The 20452-nt window shown below is 36.7% G+C and overlaps 1 protein-coding gene across 1 annotated transcript in view; it reads right to left on the bottom strand.

Annotated features, from left to right (window-relative positions):
* DNAH7 (dynein, axonemal, heavy chain 7) overlaps positions 1-20452 on the bottom strand; it is a 333441-nt gene that overhangs the window by 123256 nt on the left and 189733 nt on the right. The window contains exons 31-39 of the mRNA XM_011952066.1: positions 17313-17495; positions 16782-16958; positions 14684-14815; positions 13119-13343; positions 10322-10519; positions 5838-5993; positions 4974-5142; positions 2892-3018; positions 1576-1795 (exon numbers count right to left, since the gene is read on the bottom strand). Of these exons, the coding sequence (XP_011807456.1) occupies positions 1576-1795; positions 2892-3018; positions 4974-5142; positions 5838-5993; positions 10322-10519; positions 13119-13343; positions 14684-14815; positions 16782-16958; positions 17313-17495 (1587 nt within the window). The remainder of the gene's footprint in view (positions 1-1575; positions 1796-2891; positions 3019-4973; positions 5143-5837; positions 5994-10321; positions 10520-13118; positions 13344-14683; positions 14816-16781; positions 16959-17312; positions 17496-20452) is intronic.

Consider the following 20452-nt stretch of genomic DNA (forward strand, 5'->3'; position numbering starts at 1 on the left):
CTTTTGAAATTTATATCTCTGTAGTACATGGTTTTATTTATTTATTTATTTTTATGTTTTCTTTTTTTTGTAGGCTATTTTTTTCTTTTTCTTTTTTTATTATTATTATACTTTAAGTTCTAGGGTACATGTGCATAACATGCAGGTTTGTTACATATGTATACTTGTGCCATGTTGGTGTGCTGCACCCATCAACTCGTCATTTACATCAGGTATAACTCCCAATGCCATCCCTCCCCCTCCCCCCTCCCCATGATAGGCCCCGGTGTGTGATGTTCCTCTTCCCAAGTCCAAGTGATCTCATTGTTCAGTTCCCACCTATGAGTGAGAACATGTGGTGTTTGGTTTTCTGTTCTTGTGATAGTTTGCTAAGAATGATGGTTTCCAGCTGCATCCATGTCCCTACAAAGGACACAAACGCATCCTTTTTTATGGCTGCATAGTATTCCATGGTGTATATGTGCAACATTTTCTTAATCCAGTCTGTCACTGATGGACATTTGGGTTGATTCCAAGTCTTTGTTATTGTGAATAGTACATGGTTTTAACACATAGCATATTCTCGTGCTCTGTGTTTCTTAACTGCATTATTAAAATTAAAATAAGGGTCTTGCTCTGTCACCCAGGCTGAAGTGCAGTGGTGCCATCGTAGCTTACTGCACCCTCAAACTCCTGAATTCAAGCAATCCTCCCGCCTCAGCCTCCTAAAGTGCTGGGATTACAGGCATGAGCCACTCTGCTCAGTCTTCTCCACCAGTTTTTATAAGAACATGCTCATCCACATACCTATTCCCAAGAGAGCGTAAATACATTTTTATATAGTTTCTATGCTCTCAAGAATTTGCTTTGCAATTCTTTTGGCATCTAGTAATACTATACAAATAAGTAATGTAAAAAAAAAAACAAAAAACCACAGTCACTTTTTTTTTTTTTTTTTTGAGACAGAGTCTCGCTCTGTCGCCCAGGCTGGAGTGCAGTGGCCGGATCTCAGCTCACTGCAAGCTCCGCCTCCCGGGTTTACGCCATTCTCCTGCCTCAGCCTCCCGAGTAGCTGGGACTACAGGCACCCGCCACGTCGCCCGGCTAGTTTTTTGTATTTTTTAGTAGAGGCGGGGTTTCACTGTGTTAGCCAGGATGGTCTTGATCTCCTGACCTTGTGATCTGCCCGTCTCGGCCTCCCAAAGTGCTGGGATTACAGGCTTGAGCCACCGCGCCCGGCCCCACAGTCACTTCTTATAAAAACAACTCCTTAAAAAGTGTTCCATTTCAAATTTATTTGAAGCCAAACTAACAAGGATTAAACTACTTAAGGGAAACTGGCTCAAAGTGACACCTACTTGGAAATATTCTATAAATCAACAGAAATTCCTAAATCTGCATATGGGAGATAAAGCATCATAAAATATCTCAGTGTTAAATATTTTAAAAATTTTTCCTGAGCACTGGCCTTCAAAATATCAAATAACTGAACACATTTCAGCAATATGAATTGCAGAATATTTCTTTTCACCCAGTTGTTGACATGGTAAATCTTTGTTTCTCACATAATCCCATTTCAATAACAGGAAAATTTACCTCATGAACCCAAAGACGTTTAATCGTTCCTGTGGTTTCTGTTGTTTCTGGTCTTGACAAACAAACACCTTGAATGACACGGGAGAAATCACGGAGGTTGAACAAGTAGTGAGATTTAGCTGGAGTAGGCAAAAGATTCTTCATTGCTTCTTTATACAGAGTCATTGTGCCATTTACGATTTGTGTGGTCAAATCTAGAAATTCATCTGGAAATTTATAACTTAAAATGTTTTAAAATAAAAAGAAAGGAAAATGTTAGCAATTATATAATTATGAGATATGAAGGATACTTAGAAGGACAAACATAAAATTTTAATTTTGATTAAATCAAGGTCATTTATAAAATTACCATATCTTGTTATAATAATAATACTAATAGATTTTTACTCCTTTTAAAGCTATTTTCTATGTACTATTTTATGTTATGTCCAAAAGAACTCTGTGAAATGAGCAGGGCCAGTTTAATGGACTTAAAAGCACTTAAGTAAGTGAACAGAAGAGACAGCCAAGGAACCCAGATTATGTAATTCCCAAATCCACTAGACAAGCATTTCCCGACCGCTTTCATTCCCTGGCATTCTTAACTGCATATAAGTATAATCCATAAGGAACACTGGTGAAACAGGTATTTTCAGAGGAAAAAAAGGAAGAAAATTAAAATATATAAAAAAATAAGGAAAAGAGAAAAAAAGGAAAGTAAAACAGTGAGCCAAGACAAAGGGCATGATTAGGGTATAAAGAACATAGAGAACTAATTTTCATTTAGAAAGATTGCCTATATTTAACTTCTGGTTTGTCAAGAAGCCAGCTGTTTACTCCATCACTGGATAAGGCAAGGAATGACAATTTCTTGAGAATGGACATGGGGACACAGACAGACTTCCCCTGCCCAGGTCAGCTTGGCTCCCTGGTATCTGTGCATCTTGTGGAGTAGCAGAATCTCTGCAGCTAGGCAGCTCCAAGGCAATACTTCTCAGAGTTGGACGCGAATGCCCCTGCAGAACTCGAGTTCTACTAGAGGGCCTCAAAGTCACAGCATAAACCTGGTACATCTTTCCAGCAGTAATTGAACTCAGTGGTGAAAATTCAAAATAATAACTCAAACATGAACATATTATATAGCAGAATAGTCAGACCTCTTTGTGTTATGCTCCCACACTGGGAGGTGGGGGGGGACAGAGGCAAACAATGTTATCTGTTACCTTTTCCTTATCTAGGAATGCTTTTGCTCTTTGAAATACGCTACTTAATATTGGTATGTTTCTAAAATATTTTACACCTCCTAATTAAAACAAAACAAATTTTTGATTACTTACCAGATTTTTAAATGCCAAGTTAAGATTCTAGAGAAGATTGTATACATGGATTTATCACTAAACTCATTGATTGTTATAATATTGAAATGTCGCATGTATCGAGGAGTTACTGGATTTCGACCACCACCTAAATATTAAAAGGTATAACTCTTAATAATGTTACTAGTATACATAAGAGTATTTTCTCAAATATTTTATAGTTTAAAGTAACTTGAAAGATGGACAAATTTACAGCACATGAAGTTAAGAGCAATCAATTGTTTGGATAACCCTGACATCAAAACTATTTTTCCCTCAAACTCAAGATGTTACTTTTCTAGGTGAATTATCTGAATGAGTTCAACTAATTAGACAAATCTTGGGTCAAAACTATACTACCAAGGGAAATCAGACCAGGCAGAAAAAGCCACAGGCCATGTTCTCCACGGTTTACAGCTTAAAGCAGTAAATGGTAAACATCCTCAATACAATATTAAGATGTGATATTATACAATATTAATATAACCCTGGTGAATCTGACTGACCAAAATTTAGGGCACTTCCCCTAAGGCTGGAATTCAGAACAACCATGACATATAACCAAATTCTTTCCCCACATATTGAAGTGAATTTACCCAAGACTAGCCTATACAGTTCATACAGTGACTTCACTGGCTGCTTGCATCTTTAAAAATTGGGGGATTTTTTCCATAAAATAATGACAGATTTCTTTGAGCTTATACATTTATTTTGGAAAATGTAAAAGAGTTTAAGGAGATGGTGAAAGGGTTGCAGAAGAAAAGATGGTAAGATCATCTACCCCAGCTCTGTCTCCAACCCTTCCAGAGAATGTTCAGAATTGTGGTATTTTTAGAAAACAGAAATTGGGTCCAAAAGGAAAAGATACCACATGGTTTCAGCATACTCTTCTTACCAGTGCCTGAAGAGGCAGGGAAAAGTGGACATGTGAGTATAAATGCCTGGCTTGGGGTGGTGGGGGAGAGACAAAGTGGAACTGAAGTCTGAGACCCAGAAGCAATATGGTCTTTTATTAAAAAAAAAAGAAAAAACAAAAACAGCCTGAGCATAATAATAACAAGCCCCCAAGCCCTTGTCTCCACAAAATAAGAAACAAAATTAGCCAGGCATGGTAGTGCATGCCTGTAGTCCTAGCTGCTCAGGAGTCTGAGGTGAGAGGATCACTTGAGCCCAGGAGTTTGAGGCTGCCGTGGGCTATGATCACACCACTGCACTCCACCTAAGCAACAGAGTGAGACCCTGTCTCAAAAACAAACAAACCAAAAGTGTTCAAAATGGCCCAGGGAATGTATTGAGAGCAATTACTGACTCAGAGCAAACTACATTACAGGTTAGATAAAGGTCAGGGTTAGGGAGCAAATACCAGAGAGATTCCCTGAAGTGGTATATCAACACAACCAACATTTTAAAAAATAGAATACCGGCTTGAGGTCAGGAAGAAAACAGTTAAAGATGTCTTGTTAGTAAATCAAGCCATTTTAGACATCCCAGCATTAAAAAGCAAATTTCCTCTGCATAGAGATTCCTTTGCATATAAATTTATCTTGTAAAATTTAAAGGATCTTTTGGCCATTCCCTACTTAAATTCTTCTCAGCAGCCTGTTTAAATACAGAGACTGACTTGAATGGGACTTGATTGGGGTAGAAGGAAGATGATTTCTGAAGCAGGGACCATTCCATACAGTTGAAGCATTAAGGAATGACACAGAGGAAGATGAGCTGCCCCAGGAGGATGTGAGTTCTCAGAAAGCAGAAACAGGAAATTGGAAGCAAACTTCCAGAAGGTGGGAGGAAAAAAGGATTTGGAAGAGTTCCAGAAGGTGGGAGAAAGAAGTTCCAGAAGGTGGGAGAAAAAAAGATTTGGAAGAGTTGGTAGGTGCATAGCCTATCCAAGGTCACCCACTTTGAGTTGGTCATGTGATACACTCTGTTAGGTCACAGTAGATACACATAGAAAACATATACACAAAACATTGGAACTCAAAAGAGGTTTTTTCCAGTTATTTCTTTAGCTATTGCTAGAGTGATTTTTTCATCTTAATAATCCAAACTCAAAAAATGTACCTGGAGGTCCCATAGCACACATGATCTGAATGTCCACTAGTTTAATCATGGAACAATCTTTTAGGTCATACCAGTTCCAGTGATCTAACCACTGTCTAAGTAACTCAATGGGAGGCTGAGCCCCATATACCTCCCGAGCAGGCATATTGACATCATCTACAAAGACAACCTGAGAATGAGAAGAGGTACAGAAAATATTAACATCTCAACATAGAGTCCTATTGTGTAAACAATACTGAGGCAAATACTTAGCTATCTACTTGCAGAGTACATATGGGGAAGTGATGGTTTCTTTTCTAAACAAGGATAATATCCTTAGCTTCCATGCTTTTAGCATTCATATTCCTCAAGAAATAGGGAGACATTCTCATTACTAATCTTCGTAGGTTAATAGCTTAGGACTTATTAGTCCTCTGATACAATTTGTTTCTCAATACACTGCATATTTTTTCCTTGTACCACACTTCAATTCATGAAAATAGATGAGAAAAATATGATTAGGGTGAGAAGGGTGTTCTTTGTAGAGGAACACAGGTAAATCTATTGCGAGGTGGGTTGCTGAAGGTCTACAAAAGCAAGCAGCAAAGACTGCTGAATAAAAATGCCAGTGAAAAAATTAGGAAGGTAGATAATTTCTTAGATAAATATTCTACCTCCAACTCAAAGGGCAACTCCTTGTTTTAAACATCAAGATGTCTACTGCACATACAAATATAACTACATTTTTAGGAGAACCTTTTAATCCAAATTTGTGACATAAAAAAACTATACAAAAAGATGTCTATCCCCAGGTTATTTGGTTTCCTTGTTCCAACTGCAGCAATGTATATGAATAGGCCTGGGTACTGTACAAAGAGTCATTACCATTCTCTTGCCCAAAGGAGGACCAAAAACTCCCTTTCTTCTCTTGTCCAATTTTGACATGATAATATTCTGAGTTTGAGCTGCTGTAGTTTGTGCCGAGAAGTTAATTAGCAGAGGTTTGTAGATTTCCTTATTTAGTTGATTTAAAAGAAAATTCTATATAACAAAATAATAAAATGAGCCATAGTTGGAATTATGTTTTGACATTTCAGAATAAACACTAAGCATTGTTACTGATAGACTCAAATTTAACCTTAAGTGCCATAACACTGTACAAATAGATGGAATCAGTAGGAATAACAGTTACCATGCCAATAGAGTGTCTCTATCTGTCCACCCCTTGCATGTGCCTTCTCTGGTTTTCACAGCTACCAGAGAGTACACATTCCTCCTTAACATGGAGTCACAGAGACTCAGAGGTTAGGAAACCTGCCTAAATTCTCCGTGATGGGCAAGAATTCAGACTGCCATTTGTCTCTCTCCAGATGAATGTTCTTTTTCATATATCTTATTATCTTTCCACTTACATACAAACTGATCTTTCTGTAAGTTATAAAGCTTAAAAATATAACTGTATTTTCAAAATGGAATTCACTGGGAAGCAGGTGGAATTACAATGGTTCTTAATCAAGATGTATGCCAGGGACGAGACATACCAGAATTCCCTGAGGAGCTCTTCAAAATAAAACTGCCTCTCCTCACTCTTTCTTCCCCTTCTCTCCCTTAAGAGTTCTGTATAGGGCACAATCCCTTGCCAATTAAGGGCCAATTTATTAGAAAAAATACTAAGTAAATCACATATTTTCTTAATGAACAGTAATATCTATCACATGCACGTATGAGTAAAGGAAGGGAAATAGTGAAGTTTTTTGCCGTTCTAAACTTTAGTTGCATTAAATGCTTGCAGCGTTCAGCTTTATAATTAAGATACTAAATTATTAACCCAAAATATCAAATGGTAAAATATCTCAAGCAAGTCCTCTTTTCATGATGTGATTATATACTAAACATTACCATAATTAAGCTAATGGAAATTTTGAAAGCATACTTTGGAATATTAATCTATTCATCAAGGCAACACATATTTTAAGAAGGACTTATGATGTTCTCATTAATGACTACATTTAGCACACATGCCAGGAGTACCAGAAGGCAGAACAAATAGAGAAAATAAGGAAGACATAGGGTAACAAGCTGGTCAGAGATTCTGGAGGAAGGCTAACTTTTAATCCTCCCATCAGCCCAGCAGGAGCTACCTTTTTAAATTTAAAATTGTTTTCCTTTTCATAAGAATGAGCACATTCTAAAATGGAAGCTCTTTAAAATCTTTGAAGACTTTTTGTTCTTACCTGTGATTGCCAGTGAGAATAGCAAAAACTGGGAATGGGGAAGTTTAGAATAAAAGTAGGAATATATTTTTGAGACTTTTATGATTAAAATTTCTTTTATGTTGTATAATTATAATGTAAGTGATAGATTATTTCAAGATTATTTCAAGTTTGAAAACAAGTTATTCTATTTATGTAAAGAAACAACTCCCTATTCTTCCCTATTCTGAGCAACAACTACAATGAAGGAATGACATGTCTGAGTAAAGCAAATTTATACAAGTTTTTAAAAATTATTGCTTAAGATTCTAAAAAATTATTTCACTTTGCTTGCCTACATGATGTACAATGTGAATACTATATTATAACATATTTTTATTAGCTAACAATGGTAGTCATATGGTAGGTAATCAATAAATTTTTGTTGGATTGATGGATGAACTAAATGAAACAAGAGTGAAAATAAAGGGTGGGTGTTGTGTAATACCCACCTGTAATCCCAGCACTTTGGGAGGCCAGGTCAGGAGGACTGCTTGAGTCCAGGAGTTGGAGATCAGCCTCAGCCACATAGCAAGATCGCACTTCTACAAAAAAAATTATATGGGTGTGGTGGTGCATGCCTGTAGTCCCAGCTACTTGGGAGGCTGAAATGGGGTTATCACTTGAGCCCAGGAGGTCAAGGCTGCAGTGAGCTGTGATTGTGCCACTGCATTACAGCCTAGGGGATAGAGCAAGACCCTGTCTCTCAAAAATAAATAAAATAATGAAAATAAGAATGCAACACATACATAAGCCATGGCGTGAACAGTTTGGCAGTGAGCATAGAGGCCATCTAAAAACAGAACTAAATCTAACCATAATAAGCATAAATAGTTTTAAAACCAAAATCCAAAAGTAATTAATATTAAAAAACTTCCAAAACAGTTGCTGCATAATATTAAAAATAATTTGGCAAAAATAAACTGAAGTTTTAAAACATTTCTGTCTTACCAGAAGATGGTGAAAGGTATTGGTGATAAATAGCAATATTTCACTATTCCTCATTAACTGGGTAGGGGAAGGAGGTCAATGGATACTGTCATTCATAGTATTGATAATTTAAAAGTGAATTTAGAAAAAAATTAGAGACTTTAGAAAAAATCCTTAGTTTATTTTTTTTGTTGTAAAGTGTTGTTTTAACTTATGTTTTTAGGTAATCTTTAATTAGAATACTACTTTTTTTCATCATTTATTTAAAATATAAGTAGACAGGCAATAATTTGAAGAGAAAATCACTTTAAATTGTAAATTTTATGTTTAATTCTTTCAACCAGATGAAATATATGTACAAAATTTTATGAAGCAGTTTATATAAATAAATTCTTAATGAAATTACTATAGGGAAATTAAAATTATGTAGCATTGTTTTAAAATATTTTCTTTCACAGAAGAATAAATTTCAGAGACTTTAGCTGTATATTTGTATCATTTACAATACAACTAACAATTAATTGGGGCAATGAAATCCCCCTGAAGGGCATGGCGGACAATAACCTTTATAAGGAACAACTTAATATTCATCAAAAAATCAACAATTCCATGTCCAGGAATCTTAGGATATTTTCCTAAACAAATAAGCAAAGATAAGAACAAAGACTTAGCTATAAAAACGTTAATTGCAATCTTCTTTCTTTCTTTTTTTTTAATTGTTTTTGAGACAGAGTCTCACACTGTCGCCCAGGCTGGAGTGCGGTGGCGCGATCTTGGCTGACTGCAAGCTCCACCTGCCAGGTTCAAGCGATTCTCCTGCCTCAGCCTCCCGAGTAGCTGGGACTACAGGTGCCCGCCACCACGCCCAGCTACTTTTTTTGTTTGTGTTTGTATTTTTAGGAGAGACAGGGTTTCACCATGTTAGCCAGGATGGTCTCGATCTCCTAACGTGATCCCCCTGCCTCGGCCTCCCAAAGTGCTGGGATTACAGACATGAGCCACCGTGCCCAGCCTGCAATCTTATTTCTAAAGCAAAATGTTAGGAAAATTGGGGATTTGAATCAATTATTATAAAATTATAGAATCAAATGCTACAATACCCTTAAAATCATCTTGTAGAAGAATAATGAAATTGAAAAATATTTACAATATTAGTTTTAAAAGCAGATTACAAAATTAAGTTCCTAAGTTTGTGAAAAGTAATGTTTTTATGCCTAGGCACTTTATTGCCTGGGCTGAAATTGATGAAGGTATAAATGACAAAAGGCTTGTATTTTTCTCTAACCACTGCCTTCAATCATGTTAAGTCTCCATTCCCTGACCTGTGGTGATATCTTAGATAAATCTCTCAGCTTTCTGTACACTTCTAGTTTTTTTCAGGTTTTTTTTTTTAATCCAGGCCAAAAACACTCCTTGATTTAAATTCTCAGTGAAAATGTATCTCTCCCTCCTCTTGGATACTCCCATACATGCAAGCATTTAGTTTATGAGAGATATCATTCCAATCTTTTATGAAAGAGATTATTCAATAAACACTAGGATGGCTATGTAACTATATTGCCAAATACATTTCAGAAAGATTGTAAGATGTAATGTTAAAGTCAATAAAGAACTAGAAACAGGTACTGTGGGAGAATGTGAATTAACTGGAACCTACAATCAAAGAGGGGCCCTCAAAAGTATCTTCACTCTCCTTCACAGGCTGCATAAAGCTACTGAGACTGCGGCATTTTCTATTACAGCATCTAGCATTATCTTAACTAACAGACAACAATTCCAGACATCATTAAGGAAAATCAGTCTTGTTACTACATAATAATCCTTCAGATATAAAATAACTTAGAAGATATCAAGTGTAACTAAAACACACTTTTCAAGAGGTATGAAATTCTCATGTGGAACAAGCAATTCTTATTAAAATACCAAAATAAATGGGACAACAATTTAATGGTATAAAATGGCATCATATCATTAATCAACTTTCAAAAATAAACAGGCAATTATCACTTCTTGGTCTTTTGGCTAAAATAAAGAATAAAATAACTAGGCAATTTTTCAAAAATTCTCTGCAGTTCAAACATCAAAGTACTTGAGTATTTTAAAAATATTATTTGTCTACTATTTCAAAAACTAATATTTTTAGGAAGATTATGCACAGTTTAATATGTAGATTTCTGCGGTACTTACAATAATGTAAACACTTTTCCCAGTTCCTGTTGGTCCCACAAATATTGAAGGTTTTTGATGGGTGGTCAGCAATTCCATTAATGCAGAGTATCGAATTGTGTCCAGAGTTGGCACAATGATTTCATTAAACATTACATCTTTAGGAATTGGAGGAGCATCTTTCAATTTCTTTATCCATGGTTCCCATTTTCCTATTCCCTGTTTATAATAAACAACCAAGTAATGAATGTTATAAAATACTTTAAAAAGCTCTATACTCCTGTGCCATTGTAGAAAAGACTAAGACCAACAAACCCCAATACGTATACATTTGTTTTATCCTTTAAGACACTTAACACTCAGTTTGAAGGTTAAATTGTATGTATAAATTAAGGAGAAATTAGCTTTTACATGAATACAAATGAAATGGCAATGCTGTGGTTTTTTGATGTTCTGAAACCACTGCTTATGCCAACCCAATGATCAACTACTACGGCCAAATGTTAGATTATTTAATGGTATTGAGAAAATTAAACTAACCAATGAGCTAAAGAGTAAAGAGTAAAGAACTTCATTCAATAAATGCTAACCAGTATAGAATTTTTTCTCCCTAGAAGATACGCTGCATATTGCTTGCCTTTCATAACAGTATTTATAACATTAGTTTATCATTGCAGGCAAAATTTCTTTTTAAAAAATGTACAGTAAAAAAATACATAAAACTTACCCTTAACCATATTTAAGTGAACAGTTCAATAGTGTTAACTATGTTCACATTGCTGTGTCACAGATCTCTAGAACAGCAAGATTTCTTTATATGAGATTATTATTATGAGTTAACATTATGCCATATCTTTGCATCCAATTAGCTTGAGAACTAAAATTTTAATTTGCTATGACTGTGTTTATAACAAAAACATTCAAGAATATGATGTTAACTCTGTCTTCTTAGAAAAACACCGCCACCCTTCTTGCAGAATAATCTAAACTCTTGGTCATTCAAAGTACATCAGAATTCAGACCCATCCTTCCTTCACAACCAGGCCTCACTGAGGCACCTGCTGGTCCCCTGCCCCCGCCACTCCCCTGGGCCCGAGCTTTGATGCATGACACTCATTGGGCCAGAATGGCACATGACTGTCATCTGAAGAGGTTATGAACTCACTGAGGGCAGCACTGTGCTTTATTCATTCTTGCATCTTCAGGTAGAAGGTTGTGCGTACAGCAGATAATTTTTTTGGGGGGGGGTATTAAATTCACATCAGTCTGAAAATTGTATTATAAAGAAATATTTCTAGAACCAATGAAGAAAATAATGCCTTTCCCAAATTCTTGTTAATCTTTTCAAACATGTGCCTTTTGATACCATATAGGAAAGAAACCATTAAGAATCAGAAAACCTGACTGGGCACAGTGGCTCAGGCCTGTAATCCCAGCACTTTGGGAGGCCCAGGTGGGTGGATCACGAGGTCAGGAGATCAAGACCATCCTGGCTAACATGGTGAAACCCTGTCTCTACTAAAAATACAAAAAAATTAGCTAGGCGTGGTGGCGGGCGCCTGTAGTCCCAGCTACTCAGAAGGCTGAGGCAGGAGAATGGTGTGAATCCAGGAGGCGGCGCTTGCAGTGAGCCAAGATTGCGCCACTGCACTCCAGCCTGGGCGACAGAATGAGACTCAGTCTCCAAAAAAAAAAAAAAAAAAAAAAAATCAGAAACCCAGAAATGTACTGTTATTTAGAGGTTGTGTGATCCTGGGACAACCACATTAAATCTTAAATCTCTGAGCCCCATTTCCTCAATGGCAAAACTTGCAAAATAATCTTATCCTTCCCACCTCACCAAGGTGTTGGAAAATGAAATGGAAATAATTGCAGAAAACTTAATAAACTGTAAACTACGCTGAAAATGCAGGGTATTATCAGTAATTTGAAATTAAATAAAGTAAAAAATATTTGTTGGGCATAGTCTCGCCTTCTGGGGTGATGTAGCAATACATTGCAAGAACCATAAAAATTCAAAAAGCAATACAGTAATGCCTTTTCTAGAAATTTATCTTAAGGATATAATCAGATATGTACCCAATGACTTGTATCTAAGAATATTTACCAAAGTAGTACTTATAAAAGTGAGAATCTAAAAACAAAAACAGTCCAATGTCCAAGGGTAGGAAATTGACTTTAGAAAGCAAGTTTACTGAAGAAACATTAGTGAAATGGAAAATTTTTCTCATTATTAAGAAAACAAGAAGGATATAAAGCTGCCCATTGGGAATGTGGTATGATCCCAATTTTATTTAAATCTGTATATATTAAATAATATAATATATATTCCTAAACTTGGTCCTCAGTACAATACTTGTGGGCGTTGTTATACAAAAACAACCACCACCCAAGTTTTATTTTCCAATCCGTTTGGGAAGCACTGAATTAAGATTACACCAGCTGGATTCCTACAGGACTTCTAGTATACTAACATGCACCATGAACCTCTAACAGCCGTCCTTAAACAGTATGTGCCTGCTGTGATTCTCTTTAATGAGTGCAACTGGTTCATTAGATATTATTATCTCATAGTATCATTGGAAAGAACTATGTTCAGAGAAATCAACTAGTCCATGGCTATCCAGAAAGAAAGTGACTTTACTAGGACTCAAACCTAGAGCTGTCTGACTTCAAGCCAGTGCATCTTCCTCTACTCTATGCTGTCTCTTAAGGTAAACTGGGATGACGAAGGTGGCCACAGAGTCATTACATGCTGTGTGTCGGAGAGGGGACTCTGCCAGGCTAGCAGCTGCAAGTCTTGCTGCAGAACTCTTACCTCAGCGACAAATTGATAATCATAAATTGTTCCTTTTTCAGGAAATGTGACCGTTAGTGCCTTTGAGGATGTTTGCTCAGTACCACTCTGTAATTTAAACGTATTTCGAGTTCGATCTGAAATTGGACCTTCCATAAGTTCTCGAAGAATCTTATTAAATTTCAACTGATCATCATCTGTACAAGAAGCACCAATGGACCAGATCAATGAAAACAGAAAAATGCCCTGCATTGGAGAGATGAGAAGATTAAGAACAATTAAAGAATAATTTTAATCTGTCCTTGAAGCTTACATATCAGATCAGCCAGATTAGCATCTCTGAAAGGAAACACATAAGCTCAAATATATTAGTAGGTCATCTCAGGATTTTGTAATCATAAGGGTTTTAATCAAATCGCATGTCTTATAAAATCTTAGAGAAGATAATACAAAACAAAGAATACATTCTGGCCATAGTGAAACTTCAGAATGATTAATCCAGTAAATCTCATATTTTCAACACATGACAGCAGCTTGATATTAAAAGGAACATAGAAATAACTTACTATTAAGGTATTAAGGCACACTTTAATAAAGCAAATAACGTACCTATCCATTTTCTATTTAAATTTTGATATGGTGGGTTTACTTTAAGTAGAACAAATTTAAATTATTTTATTTGTAATATCTGAGCATTAAGTGTCTAAACTAGAATTGCAATTCCGCAAGCAAAAGATACTAGCTTTCTTCTTTCCAGACTCAAAAAGAGGAAACAGGGTAGAAGACAAGACCCACCAGTAAGGTAGGAAGCCTGTTTGCTTGTTTTAAAACAAGGTCTTTTATTAAATACAAAGCCAAGAGATTCTGGACTATGCTCATGAAAATTCTGGACTCTACTTCAACCCTATTCACCTACTCCTAGTTTACTCACAGAATTTCTCTCCAGAAACCATTCAACACTAAGTTAAAACTTAATTTATTTCAAAACATATAAGTTAAGCAAGTACCATAGTGACCACAGTAGAAGTGCTACCACGAGTAGTGCAGTAATGTTTTCATTAAAAAACAAGTCTACTGATATTTTTATCCCCATTTAAAAAATCGGTTTATTGATTACCTATATATTTTCTTGCTTTCCTTAATCCAAATATATATTTATACACACACACACACATACGTATACAAATAATTTATATCTCATGAAAAAATGAAGAAAAATCAAGGGGAAAAAAGCAATAAATTATTTTAATTTGGAAAGGAGGTAAATCTCGTTGCCAAAATGGTCACTGACATTTTGGGAATGGATCATTTCTAAGGCTGGTCAAACGACCTGAGATTTCAGTAGTAGATCTGAGGTGATCCGTGGGCTCTGCCCAAACCTCATGATGTACCATGACTGCCAGTCAAGAAGCTTCCCCACCAGCACTCAGAATCTGGGGCCTGGCTCTTTGCTCACTCTTCAGCTACTGCCCATCAACTAGTCTCCAACTTCAGGGGCAAAATGAGTTTCATAAATTAGGAAGCTTTGGGGAAAGCAGTAGATACCTGTCTTTCTGTAGCAGGATACAGAAGGCAATGGACCTTACCTCAAGCAAAGAGTAAGTTTCTCGATCACTTCTCTCCTTCAGTTTGACTTCATCAGCAAAATCATCCATAAAACAGTCTATTAGATTCATTAAGGATCGGACCAAGTTTGTATCGGAAGTAGGAGATAATTCCTGAAAAGTCAGTAAGAAAAAGTCTAAACAATTTAAAATAGGTACTCACTAAACTATCCCAGGTAATATTTATTAAGCTCATTTAATTTTAACAGATAGCAATTATTTTAAATTCATACTATCTATGAGTAGGTAATATTATTACAATTCACTTGGGAGAACTGGATGTTACATTTAGGTAGTGTGCACTCTTTAACCTTTCATATTGATTCTCAAATTTTAAAAAATTGCTGTTACATGTGTAGTTAATTTAAGATATGGATTCCATGGTATATTGATTTTATAAATAAAAACACTAAAAAAAATTTCATAGAAGGCAGTTAATTTGTATATCAAAAATGTTTAATAAGCAAAATCAATTTTAGAGCATATTTATAAGCCACAGCAATACTCATAGTAAACTCATCACTATGAAATACAATTCCAAGTCTTGGAACCCTCAAAAACCTTGCTGGAGTGCTGAAATTGTCATGCACTTTACTTTTTTGCTTGTCACCATGATAGTTTATAAAATAAATGAAATAACGTGCAATGCTCCTGGAACCATGCAGCATATAGCAAGTTCTCACAGGCGTTTGTCTTCTCCCCACGCAGCTCTCTTCCAATTGCCAAAGTCACAGTGTTTGGTGATTAACAAGTAAAAATGAACTCTCTGAAACAGACTCCCTGAAGATTAGAAGCAGGTGACTTCATGTTCAGCTGCCACCTCATTAGAAGCATCAGAAATGACAGCTGAGTTTCTAAGTGTGGGGCTAAGTATTACTGATGCAACACTAAAATACAAATAGCTATCATTACAAATAAAACAGATAATTATTACTACATAGTAAATAACAAGCATTCATAATTTCTTCAAGAGATAACAGAAGTGCACAGTACATTTTTAAAAGCTTGCATTATAAGTTTCATGTTTTCCTATAGAAAGGATGTTTCAGTTATATAGAAAATTTGTTTATTATTTGTATTATCTAAATTCTCTGACAATGCCAGAATAAAAGTCATAAAGGCCCTGAAGCTTATTTTATTATGACCTCAGTTCATACATGTTTAATTGTTTTTGAAACACGATTACTTCATACCTACAACATATTTCAGTTACAGCCAAACTTCTTGAAAGCAGTATGGAAGATACATCACTTCCTTCAGATGTTCTTCCCTCTTTCCTCTCTCTTGTCTAAATCACTGATGTACCTGTGATTCTATCCCTTGATCTCTTCTTTTTTCCTCTGGAATTTTTCTTTAGGTAATCTATATTAACGTGGTTTTAAGCTCCGTTTTCCAAACCTCTGCTTCAAAACTTTTTGTTATATCTTCAACAGCAAGAGAACTATCAACCCTATTTCCCTACATTTGTTCCTGAGCCAAAGTCATTCTAAAAGACCTTTGGTCAGCATCTCCCAAAGCAGAAATTAAACATTCTTGCTCTATAATTTCCAGCTGGAGAGAGTTCAACCCTCAGAGGCAGGAGACTCCCATTTCCTTGTCATTTTCCTCCCTTCTACCATCCCCCCTCCCTTCCACCAAACCCCTCCCTTCCCTTCCCCTTCCCAGTGTGTATTGAAAGAAAGAAAAATGAATTTGCCTACTTTAGGACTTCTTTCCAGTCCTTCTACCATGGACTGACTGGCTTATTTTACGAACTTTGGATAATAAAGACTATTGTAATAATGGAAATTATTTAAAATGCAATAGCCCATTAGAAAAAAGAAAAAACATTTTGACATGGTTATGTGGGCCTTTGAGTTCTCTTTTTTTAGAGAGAGAGAAAAGAGTAGCACCAATATACCTCATTTGAAATATTTTTAGTGAATTGTATGAATTCTAATTAAAATTTTTAACTTAATCAGAAAAATGTTTTGATTTAATATCTCTTAGTTGATAATGAAAACAGACATTAAAATTGATATGTAAGTCTAATGTGAGTTTTCCATTTATTTTTTAATCTTAAAATTCTCATTTCTCTTACCTTTGTATGCTTTCTAATAAATTCAATCGAAACAGGGACCATTCTGTCAAATAAGCTCATTATAAATTCCTTTTGAATAACACTGACTGACGCAGGTAACATATTCACCCAAGATAACATCAGTGGTCTCCAGCCTAACATGTGAGGCTCCATGTAAATCATGCCACACCTGGAAACCTGGAAAGCCATAAGTGGTTACCATCAAGGGAATGCTTATAAAATAAATATGATTTGGCACCTCTGTTTCTTACAATCTTCAGCAAAGTCTTGGAGGAGGGGAAAGCTTATATTATTTCATGATCTCGATTTTTGTGTCTAACTTTACCAAATAGTCCTAATCCAAGAGGAAAACATCCTGACCACTAAATTTGTCAAGGTATGTCAACAGATATATCTGTACTTTGAGAATCAAAGATTGCTCTTAAAAGAAATTCTGTTAATATTTTTTGTTTAAAGTCAAAGGTACTAAGCAAATACATGCATTCATAATATCTTATAATTTATAAAAAGATGTCTAAATGGAGAACTTACAGTTGCAGGGGAAGCAACTTCTAAATCCATTGGCTCAAAAATTAGATTCATTTGTGGTGACATTTGAATAATCTCCCCACTCATGAGACATAGCTTCTTGTTGTCATCCAACACAGTGTTCATATTCTCAATCCACACTGCATCTACTGGACCATCAAAAATTAACCATTTCCTATCTGGAGTCTGTTTCATGCACATGTGAACAGAGGGCAAAAATATAATGATGATAATATAAGGAAACAGTCCAATATTATTTCAAAATTTTAAAATATAAGTACTAGGATTAATTTCATCATGAAAATGTAAAGGCACTTTTTGAATAAAGATTACTACGTGTGTGTGTGTGTATGTGCACACACACATGTATATAATATGTATCACTAAAGAAGCCTATACTATATATGCCATGGACAAAAATATGTCATCTTTCCTTAAGATTCAATCTTTTTCAATCTCTTCCTTCCTTCCCTTTCTCTTTCTTTTCTTTTTCTTTCTTTTTTCCTTTCCTTTCCCTGTCTTTATTTTTTTTTAAATTTTTTATTTTTAAAAAATTTTTCAGGGTCTCACTCTGTTGCCTAGGCTGGAGAGCCAAGTGGCGTGATCATGGCTCATTGCAGTTTCTGCCTCCCAGGCTCAAGCAATCCTCCCACCTCAGCTCCCAAATACCTAGGACCATAAGTGCGCACCACCACACCCAGCTAAATTTTGTATTTCTTGTGGGGTTTCACTACATTGCCCAGGCTGGTCTTGAACTCCTGAGCTCCAACTGCCTTGGTCCCCCAAAGTACTGGGATTACAGGCATGAGCCACTGCATCTGGCCCTTGATCAATGTTTCTGAACTCAAATATATTAACATGTTTTAGAAAGTAATATAAGTAAAACATATATAACTGTCAGGAAAAACAAAATTATTCAGATTATCTGACTCTATATAGTTTCATGTTTATGCAAATTAATTGCCCTTGTGTGCTAAACCAAATTTCTTATCCCCTTCACTGAATGAATTCACACACATACATACATGTGTACACACTCCCCTTGGGCTGGACTCTCTCCTGATGGTATAGAAAATTACAATCAATATAACATTCACAGTCCTACAATGATGTAATAAGTAGGAAAATATTTACACATTGTCCAGAATATAGTAAATGCTCAACAGATATGAAAGAGTAGTCAGGTATTAGCCAGAGTGTACAAAGATGGATTCTCCTTTTCAGATCCTTATAATTCAAGCTTTTTTGTGTACACCAATGATTCCTCGCTTTTCCTTCAGCAAATATGAGTTCAAGTTGAAGTGGTGAAGGATTTGAATCCTTAGCACATTCTCAGTCCCTGCAGCCAACTGCATTAATCTATAAGACAATGGGTCTGTCTCAGGCTCAAGCTACCCCACACCCACACTCAGAGGCTAGTTCTAGCTGTGTTCAGGAAGGCAGCAAGGAAGAGCCACAGCTCGTTGATCATCCTGAGATCAACTTCCTCTTCTGCTGTGGGCTTCCCATGCCTGTTGTGCATCACTTTGGGAAACACTACCGTGCAATGGCGAGACCTTGGGCTTCACAGTCTCAAGGACCTCACTTCTCATTTGACTCTACTGCTTATGAGCTGTGGACTTCAGGTGAAGTACTTAAACTCCCTGAGAATCAGTATTTGTGGGACCTAGCTTCCTGAAAAATGTAATGTAAGCTGTAAGTATAAAATAGAGGTATGTCATGATTATTTCTGTGTAAATAACGTAACTGCGTATATTATCTAGTGACTTCATCTCTTATTCTTAGCCAGAGTGCCTCCACTGTGGCAAGAGAGGACCTAAGAAGCCACATCAAGGGTTCCATACCTCTGTCTGCTTCACCTGTGCCCACAATTTCTTTTATCCTTGAAATTACTACTAACACATGACTTTGGGCAAGATCTCTGCTGCATGAGAGTCAGTTCTTATGTCGCTCATTGCCTAAGGTCTTTCCAGCAATAACAACAGAGCTGAGATTTCACATTTCATCCATTATTACCTGACTCATGAGTCATGCTCTGCTAGGTCCTTAAGTGGGTAGACAGCATCAACTTTAAAATGTATGGTAGTCAGACGAAAGAAAACACTTACAAAAAAAGATGTGATAAACAAATTAAATGTCCTGAGCCTAGGCCCCTTTTCCTACACTACCAGCTTTAGCAAGCAGTCTCCCATATAATCACACTCTCTGCAGAACCTGCTAAAATATGGCAACCCTGGAGGGTCCCACGCCCACGGAGCCTCCCTCATTGCTAGCACAGCAGTCTGAGATCTAACTGCAAGGTGGCAGCGAGGCTGGGGGAGGGGCACCTGCAATTGCTGAGGCTTAAGTAGGTAAACAAAGCCTCCGGGAAGCTCGAACTGGGTGGAGCCTCTGCAGCTCAAGGAGGCCTGCCTGTCTCTATAGACTCCACCTCTGGGTGGAGTCTGACAGCTGTCTGACAGCTTTGAAGACAGCAGTGGATCTCCCAGCATGGAGGTTGAGATCTGAGAACGGACGACAGACTGCCTGCTCAAGTGGGTCCCTGACCCCTGAGTAGCCTAACTAGGAGTCATCCCCCACTAGGTGCAGACGGACACCTCATACCTCACATGGCGGGGTACACCTCTGAGACGAAGCTTCCAGAGAAAGAATCAGACAGCAGCACTCACTGTTCAGCAATATACTATCTTCTGGAGACTCTACTGCTGATACTCAGGCAAACAGGGTCTGGAGTGGACCTCAAGCAATCTCCAACAGACCTACAGCTAAGGGTCCTGACTGTTAGAAAGGAAAACTAACAAACAGAAAGGACACCCACACCAAAACACCATCAGTATGTCACCAGCATCAAAGACCAAAGGCAGATAAAACCACAAAGACAGGGAAAAAGCAGGGCAGAAAAGCTGGGAATTCAAAAAATAAGAGCACATCTCCCCCTCCAAAGGAACGCAGCTCATCACCAGCAACGAATCAAAACTGGACGGAGAATGACTTTGGACAAGTTGAGAGGAGAAGGCTTCAGTCGATCAAACTTCTCAGAGCTAAAGGAGGAACTATGTACCCAGCGCAAAGAAACTAAAAATCTTGAAAAAAGAATGGAAGAATGGATAACTAGAATAATCAATGCAGAGAAGGCCATAAAC

This window comes from Colobus angolensis, unplaced genomic scaffold (assembly GCF_000951035.1).
Source record: "Colobus angolensis palliatus isolate OR3802 unplaced genomic scaffold, Cang.pa_1.0 Scaffold330, whole genome shotgun sequence".
NCBI lineage: Eukaryota > Metazoa > Chordata > Mammalia > Primates > Cercopithecidae > Colobus > Colobus angolensis.